This window comes from Nicotiana attenuata, unplaced genomic scaffold (assembly GCF_001879085.1).
Source record: "Nicotiana attenuata strain UT unplaced genomic scaffold, NIATTr2, whole genome shotgun sequence".
Lineage (NCBI taxonomy): Eukaryota > Viridiplantae > Streptophyta > Magnoliopsida > Solanales > Solanaceae > Nicotiana > Nicotiana attenuata.
In genome coordinates, this window is record NW_017672755.1 from 22,091 (window position 1) to 30,648 (window position 8,558).

General features: G+C 41.5%; 2 protein-coding genes across 2 annotated transcripts; both read left to right on the forward strand.

Moving 5' to 3' along the window:
* Window positions 1–412: 412 nt before the first annotated feature.
* On the forward strand, window positions 413–3,385 carry LOC109214381. The gene is made up of 5 exons (XM_019378291.1): window positions 413–1,499; window positions 1,549–1,622; window positions 1,806–1,916; window positions 2,270–2,595; window positions 2,752–3,385. Exons 1-5 carry the CDS (start codon window positions 413–415, stop codon window positions 3,383–3,385), a joined length of 2,232 nt encoding a protein of 743 aa, XP_019233836.1.
* A 131-nt stretch (window positions 3,386–3,516) lies between these two features.
* LOC109214382 (uncharacterized mitochondrial protein AtMg00810-like) lies at window positions 3,517–4,709 on the forward strand. The gene is made up of 3 exons (XM_019378292.1): window positions 3,517–3,671; window positions 3,771–3,896; window positions 3,998–4,709. The coding sequence occupies exons 1-3, from the start codon at window positions 3,517–3,519 to the stop codon at window positions 4,707–4,709; spliced, it is 993 nt and encodes a 330-aa protein (XP_019233837.1).
* Window positions 4,710–8,558: the final 3,849 nt, after the last annotated feature.

Genomic DNA, 8,558 nt, shown 5'->3' on the forward strand with positions numbered 1-8,558 from the left:
TCCAATCTTCCTCAAATTTTGTATATTGACTTATCTATATATTTCAATGAATTTCAACTATACCCATTGACAGAGGTCTCAAGCTCTTAACATGGTATCAGAGCAGTGAGAATCGATCGGGATTTTTACTCACAACTCACCTAATTCTCGAAGTTTATTGCATTTTCAATTTGCTGCAGAATCGTGAAGAAATCGTTCTAAGCTCACAATTCGCAAAGCTAGGGTTTTATAATTTCTGCCCAATTCAGCTGAAACAGCGAATGAAGATGGAACGGGAGTAGCGGCTACAGGAATTGAAGCTAAAATCGATCACACGCATCCACTTTTTGTGCATCCATCGGACACTCCAGGTTCAATTCTGATTCCGATCTAGCTCAAAGGATCTGAGAACTATGGACTATGGCGAAGGTCGATGCGTATAGCACTTCAAGCCAAACGGAAATTAGGTTTTGTTACCGGAATTTGTAGAAAGGAATTATTTGATGTTGAATTTCATGAGTACTGGGAAACATGCAATGCGATTGTCCTTTCATGGATAATGAACACAATTGCGCCGCATCTATTCAGCGGAATTGTTTATGCATATGATGTGCATCTTGTATGGGAAGATCTGAGGGAGCATTTTGACAAGGTAAACAGAGTGCGTATATTTCAGTTACATCGAGAAATTGCAACAATTTCTCAAGGAACGGCCTCTGTTTCTATATATTTCACAAGGATGAAAGAGCTATGTGCAGAATATGATGCAATGGTACCTTCCCCAAATTGTGGTTGTCCGAAATCCAAGGAATATGTGGAGCATTTTCTACAACAACGGCTGCTTCAGTTTCTCAGTGGATTAAACGACTCATATGACCAGGCGAGGCGTCAAATTCTCATGAAAATAACAGAACCAACCTTGAATCAAGCATATGCAATGATTATTGAAAGTGAGAGTCAATTGACACCAACATCTGGAGTTAATTCCATAGTAGAAGGGAATGATATTACAGCACTATGGAGTGCAAAAGGTGGACAACAGAAACCAAAAAGAAACTTCAATCTATTTTGTGAACATTGCAAACTAAAAAGTCATATCAAGGAAAATTGTTACCACTTGGTTGGTTACCACCCAAACTATAACGGAAGAAAGAAGAATGGGGCATCTGCGAACGATGTGATGTCATTTGGTAGACAACTGGACCAAAATACTAATGTGATCCCTAGCCAGTATTATCCTGGGAATTACAGTCCTGGAGTTTACAATCAAGGATATAACACTAATAGACATGGATGCTTTCCTGGTGAAGAACATCGTGGTTCAAACCTCATTAGTGGCGGAAATCAAGGTTTGGATCAGGGTCAAGGAATAATGAATAATGCTGCTATAGGTCAAGGAGCAACAAGTATGAATGCAATTCCAGCCCCCATGGTATTCACACAGGAACAATATAATCAAATCTTGAAGATGCTGAACAAAGGTAACAATACTAAGACAGAAGCAGCAGCTAATGCAGCAGGTATTGTTACTCCCTCTACTCCTAATGATAGGTGATAAGTGGATTGTAGATAATGGTGCCACAAATCATATGGTGGGAGACAGTGATATGTTATCTACAGTAACTAAACGTGAGAATCAGAAGGTACTATTACCTAATGGTAGTAGAGTTCCCATTACTCACATAGGTAGTTCTGAACTGTTACAAGGAAGAATACATAATGTTTTATTTGCCCCTGAATTCAAGTTCAGTTTGTTATCAGTAGCAAAGTTGACAAGGGAGCTGAGATGCCTCATGACATTCTATCCTGATTTTTGTCTAATGCAGGACCTTCACAATGGGAAGGTGAAGGGGATTGGTAGAATGGAAGAGGATCTGTATCACTGGCACTCAAAGAATAAAAGGACATCATCAATTGTTCCTTCGGTGTTCCTAACAGTACATGATGAGGAGGAGCTATGACATAGGAGACTAGGGCATATCTCAGGAAGGATATTAAAACAACTCTCTTTAGTTAGAAGTAACATGAATAACACTAAGTCTTGTACTGTATGTTCTCTAGCTAAGTAGACAAGGATTTCTTTTCCCGTAAGCAATAGTAGAGCTGCAAAACCTTTTGACTTGGTACATGCAGATGTTTGGGGTCCATATAGGGTTCCTAATTTTGATGGTTGCAGATACTTTCTTACTTTGGTGGATGATTGTAGTAGAATGGTATGGGTATTCCTATTACATCTGAAAAGTGATGTAGTACTGTTCTTAAGGAATTCCTGCTGCTTGTCCAAACTCAGTTTAATGCATCAATAAAGGTTTTTAGAAGTGATAATGGAACTGAGTTTTTTAATTCTTTCTGCAAAGCTTTGTTCACTAATGCAGGGATCATACACCAGAGTTCTTGTGTTCATACTCCCCAGCAAAATGGAGTAGTCGAACGAAAACACATACATATACTTGAAGTGGCCAGGGCACTTAGATTTCAAGCAGGGTTGCCTTTACGATTTTGGGGTATTTATGTTGTTAATGCTGTGTATCTCATCAATAGGATACCATCACCAGTATTGGGGAACAAATCACCATTTGAAGTTTTCTTTGGCAGAAAACCCAACTTGAGTCGTTTGTGAGTCATAGGCAGCTTGTGTTATGTAACAAACACTGGGACCAATGGAGATAAATTTGGTCCAAGATCTGAAGCAGCAGTACATATGGGATATTCCAGCACACAAAAGGGATACAAGTTATATAACCTTTCACGCAAAGTATTCTTCATATGCAGAGATGTTGTTTTTAAGGAGTATGTATTTCCATTCAAATCAACTCAAACACTAAATGCCAACAGGATTCCTACATATCCTGCATCTATGCCACATATGGATTCACCTTTAGAGTCATCATTTGTCCAAAATAGTTCACCTTCAGTTCAATCACCTTCTCCAACATCTCCAGCACCCATGTGTAGTCCAGAATCGTCCCATGTTGTACAAGATACTCCTGAAACAACCAGTCCATTACAGCTATCACCTGGACATTACACACATTCCAGTGGTTTTGAATTGCATCATACATTACCTAATACTTCTCCTACTGCTTCTCCTCCACATCCCAGGAGAACTGGTAGAATTTCTAGACCTCCTGGATGGTTAAATGATTTTGTACATGGTCCACTGCCCAGTACTCACACTTCAGCTTCTTGCGTTTATTCGATGTCTGAGTACATGTCTTACACCTCTCTTTCAGCTTCTTATCTTGATTCTATTTGCGACTATTCTGTCATCAAGGAACCAGATTCCTATTCAGAGGCTCTACAAGATGAAAACTGGGTTGCAGCTATGAAACAGGAGGTTCAAGCATTACTTGATAACCATACACGGTCTCTGGTTGACTTACCTCCTGGTAAGAGGGCCATATGATGTAAATGGGTATACAAGGTGAAATATAATGCTAAGGGAGAGGTAGAAAGATATAAGGCTCGTTTGGTGGCCAAAGGATACACACAACAAGAGGGGTTGGACTACCAAGAGACCTTCTCTTTGTAGTAAAAATGGTCACTGTTAGAGCTGTTCTATCCATGGCAGCTATGTATGGTTGGCGCTTGCACCAGATGGATGTGTTTAATGCATTTTTTCAAGGAGACTTGGTGGAAGATGTCTATATGGTGCAACCTCCAGGTTTTGCTAGACAGGGGAGTTGTCTAAGGTATGCAAATTGCAAAAGTCCCTATATGGACTGAAGCAAGAATCCATACAATGGAATTTGAAATTATCTGAGGCCCTTTTGACATCTGGATTCTCCCAGAGTCACTATGTATGGTTGGCGCTTGCACCAGATGGATGTGTTTAATGCATTTTTTCAAGGAGACTTGGTGGAAGATGTCTATATGGTGCAACCTCCAGGTTTTGCTAGACAAGGGAGTTGTCTAAGGTATGCAAATTGCAAAAGTCCCTATATGGACTGAAGCAAGAATCCATACAATGGAATTTGAAATTATCTGAGGCCCTTTTGACATCTGGATTCTCCCAGAGTCACTATGATTACTCTCTTTTCACCAAGAAACTTGATGGTCATATTGTGATCATTCTTGTGTATGTGGATGATCTTTTGATCACTGGTTCTTCTTCTTCTCTTATTCATGCCACTAAGGCATCACTTCAGCACCATTTCAAGATCAAGGACCTGGGGGAGATGAAGTATTTCCTTGGTCTTGAAATAGCTAGAAGCAAAGATGGGATCTCTGTCTGTCAAAGAAAATTTGCTTTGGACCTAATTTTAGACTTAGGTTTGGCAGGCTCTAAGCCTGCAAACACACCCTTGGAAGTCAATCAAAGACTTACTAGTGTGGAATATGACAAAGGCCTTGGAGCTGGTGATACAGAGATAGATGAGGCAATGGAAGATGCTACAAGTTATCAAAAACTGGTGGGCAAGCTACTATATCTTACTATGGCTAGGCCTGACATAGCCTACACAGTCCAGAACTTAAGCCAATTCATGCTCTCTCCCAAGAAGTCACACATGGAAGCAGCATTAAGAGTAGTCAAGTACCTCAAAAATGCACCTGGTCTAGGAATTCTACTGTCTTCTAAGAGATCTAATGAGCTGATAGTTTTTTGTGATGCTGATTGGGCCACTTGTCCCATGACAAGAAAATCAATCAGTGGCTTTGTTGTCAAGATTGGAGACTCCTTACTCTCGTGGAAGTCAAAAAATAGAGTACTATATCAAGAATTTCAGTAGAAGTTGAGTACAGGAGCATGGGAACAACAATTGCAGAAGTGGTTTGGCTAGTGGGGCTGTTTGGAGAACTGGACTTGCAAATTCAGCTACCAGTGAAGTTGTTTTGCGATAGTAAAGCAGCTCTTTAGATAGCAGCAAATCCAATTTATCATGAACGGACAAAGAACATAGAAATCGATTGCCATTTCATTAGAGAAAAGATACAAAAAAGGATTGATAGAAACAACACATGTGAAATTAGAGTTGCAACTGGCAGACATTCTGACTAAAGGTCTTGGTCGAGCTCAGCATGAATTTCTGTTATCCAAGCTAGGAGTGTTCAACTTGTTCACACCACTTATCTTCAGAGGGAGTGTTGAGGGATGTTGATGTGTAAATGGGCTGTCACAATTAGTTAGTTAGTTAGTTAGTTAGAGTTAGCAACAGTAATTAAGATGTCAATTATTTTAGTATAAAACCATGTACATTGTATTGAGAAGTTAGTTAGTGAAATAAAAAAAAATTCTCCAGAATCTTCTTCCTTCTCCTCCGTCCTTCCTCACCTCTTCTCTTCCGCCATTAACAGAGCTCTCAAGCTCTTAACAAATTTTGCATGAAAAGGGGCGACAGAAGGATCAAGAAAGCAAAAAGAGTATTTAAGAGGCTCTACAGCGGCGAATACCTCGACCACGACCGAGGTCGTGCACTCGGAAGGCCTGCACGGCGAATTAAATTATACGGCGCTTCAGAGGGTTAATCTAAAGTACAGTCGAAAGACTGAGGTACCCCAGTTAAGAACCGTTGGGTAAATGAAAATACCTTATATAAATATTAGATGAGAGAATAGTAAACGGGGGGGGGGGGGTATCCAAGATCTCAAAAATCATCACTCATAACAAGGAGAAATCCAAGAGCCTACTTTGTAAACGGGGGAGAGCCCAGAACTGTGCGTTCGTTTGTAATCATTTATCATTACATAAACGAAGATAGGTTTAGTTTACGAATCGGTGAACTCCTTTCTTTTGTTCCTTTACTTTATTTTATACTATGAATTGATGTCGTTGAGTATGCTACTCCATTGTATATCAAAGGTGTCAAATTTGCTCATAATCAACCCTTGAGTCCAACCATTTGGTTCCTTTTGCTTATCATTTTCTGATCTAGAGTTAATTATTTTTGGCTAGAATTTATCCTTCTTCTTATTATTTATATTAGTTTACCAAAAGATTGAAAATATTTTGGTCGAACAATTTAGCATTGTCTGTGGGGATTTTCTAGCCAAAGTATTAGTTTCCTTTAGATCTAAACTTGGTCTTAGCTCTATTACCCGTTCGTGGTAGCTTCACCTTACCACGGTGCACACAGACTTGAGAAATTTACAGGAAAGCCCTCGAAATTAAACCAAACATGGTCATATCCTCACATAGGATCAGGGCTATGGCTGATTTATGTGCGAAACCACACCGCGCCGTGATAGTAAATCCGAGGCTTTATATCTTAAGCACACCGCATTCCTTCTTATAAACTACGTCCGTGTGAAATTCTTCGAAACGCCTGACGGGCAAGGTGATCCACCAGCCCATGGAAGTTCCCAGATTCGACTAACGGCGAGGCCAAGCGCGAGGTAAAGATCAGATCCGGGGCCAACACTACGGGGGAGACGAGCCATTTCATGGCGTGCCCCTCAGTTCGCAGCCGACCAAGTAGAAGGGGCTTCCTAGACCCAAGTAGCGGAGAGTAGACCTACGAAGAAAATGCGACCGGTCCACCCCTCATTCATCAGATAACAAGCCGATTGAGGTAACAAATGATTCTATTTGCTTCTAACCTGTTATTCCTTTTTTTCAAAAGAGGCATGGGCGTCTTCCCAAATACACGAACGAGGGACTGCTCACATGCAGGCTTGAGTTCCTCCCGTTGGGAGACAGCAAATCGGGAAGAACACCCCACACCATGTCATACTGCAGATAACCGGCACACGGTTTGGACACAGCCCGACATCATTAAGAAAAATCCCCGTAGTCTGGGACTGGGCGGCCAACCTAGAAAGTACAAATCTCTCCAACACATGCGTAACATAAAGTACGCGAAGCTCACCCACACACGCGCCAGAGCGGCATTACACCAACTCAACCAACTAAATTCGATAAGTCACATCCGAATCCATTTCGAATCAGTCAAGGCCCAGGATGTCCCGAAGCCTAAGTAATACGTTCGTCGCCCGTCCCGTCAACTGCCTTTCTTGGCCGAGCAATGAAGGGACTAGATAGACTGGGACTCTTCCCAACGCGCGCATAAACCAAGCAGTTACACGTGATACTCCAACGAAAGCGAGGCAGTGTATGACATTCTTACACCACTCAATTTGCACCACTAACGCAGAAAATATATGTTCGACCTCGTTCTAATTAACAAGTCAATGTTCGACCTCGCTCGAACTCATTACGGGTCGAAATTCGACATCGTTCGAATTCACACCCATGCGGCCCCCGGCCATCGCCAAGTGAAAGTAAAATTCGACCTCGTTCGAATTAACAAGTCAACGTTCGACCTGCTCGAACTCATCACGGGTCACAATTTGACCTCATTCGAATTCACACCCATGCGACCCCCGGCCATCGCCAAGCGAAAGTAAAATTCGACCGTGTTCGAATTAACAAGTCAACATTCGACCTCACTCGAACTCATTACGGGTCACAATTCAACCTCGTTCGAATTCAAACTCATGCGGCCCCCGGCCATCGCCAAACAAAAGTAAAATTTGACCTTGTTCGAATTAACAAGTCAACGTTCGACCTCACTCGAACTCATTATGGGTCACAATTCGACCTCGTTCGAATTCACACCCATGCGGCCCCTATCCATCGCCAAGCAAAAGTAAAATTCGACCTCGTTCGAATTAACAAGTCAACGCTAGAACTCACTCGAACTCATTACGGGTCATAATTCGACCTCATTCGAATTCACACCCATGCGTCCCCCGGCCATCGCCAAACGAAAGTAAAATTTGACCTTGTTTGAATTAACAAGTAAATATTCGACCTCGATCGAACTCATCATGGGTCAGAACTCGACTTCGTTCGATTTCACACCCATGCGGCTCCCGGCCGTCGCCGAGCGAAGGCGAAATTCGACCTCGCTCGAATCCACAAGTCAAAATTCGACCTTGCTCGAATTTACAAGTCAAAAATCAACCTTGCTCGAATTTACAAGGCAAAATTCAACCTTGCTTAAATTTACAAGGCAAAATTCGACCTTGCTCGAATTTATAAGTCAAAATTCGACCTTGCTCGAGTTTACAAGTCAAAATTCGACCTTACTCGAATTTACAAGGCAAAATTCGAACTTGGTCGAACTTACAAGTCAAAAATCGACCTCTTTCGAATTAACCTACATTCGACCTCGCTCGAATTGATCTACATTCGACCTCGTACGAACTAACCTACATTCGACCTCGTTCGAATTAATCTACATTCGACCTCGCTCGAATTGATCTACATTCGACCTCGTTCGAATTGATCTGCATTCAACCTCATTCGAATTAGCCTACATTCAACCTCGCTCGAGTTAACTTTCATTCGAATCCGTCCGAATCAATGACCTCGTTCGAACTAAGCCAAAAGTCAAGGACTTCCTCACAAATAAAAAAAAGAAGAAAGGAAAAGCCAGAAACATACAATCAAAGACGAACCAACTATTCCATTCAAACAAATAAAGAAAAGAAGATAAAGCGTCTTACAAAGGGCCAAAAGGGGGCCCCCACCCAACCAACCAAGTACAAAAAAACTAAACTAAGTACACAAGGACAAATTAAATGTACAAAGGTTTCACTCAGCATTAACACTATCCACGCCATCACCTCTTTTCACG

Excerpts from the sequence above, each read along its gene's own strand:
- LOC109214382 (XM_019378292.1), top strand. The coding sequence starts at position 3,517 with ATGGTCACTGTTAGAGCTGTTCTATCCATGGCAGCTATGTATGGTTGG. Across the intron at positions 3,672-3,770 it reads AGACAGGGGAGTTGTCTAAG|AGTCACTATGTATGGTTGGC; the intron begins GTATGCAAATTG and ends GGATTCTCCCAG. Across the intron at positions 3,897-3,997 it reads AGACAAGGGAGTTGTCTAAG|TCACTATGATTACTCTCTTT; the intron begins GTATGCAAATTG and ends ATTCTCCCAGAG.
- LOC109214381 (XM_019378291.1), top strand. The coding sequence starts at position 413 with ATGCGTATAGCACTTCAAGCCAAACGGAAATTAGGTTTTGTTACCGGA. Across the intron at positions 1,500-1,548 it reads AGCAGCAGCTAATGCAGCAG|ATAATGGTGCCACAAATCAT; the intron begins GTATTGTTACTC and ends AGTGGATTGTAG. Across the intron at positions 2,596-2,751 it reads AAACCCAACTTGAGTCGTTT|AGATGTTGTTTTTAAGGAGT; the intron begins GTGAGTCATAGG and ends CTTCATATGCAG.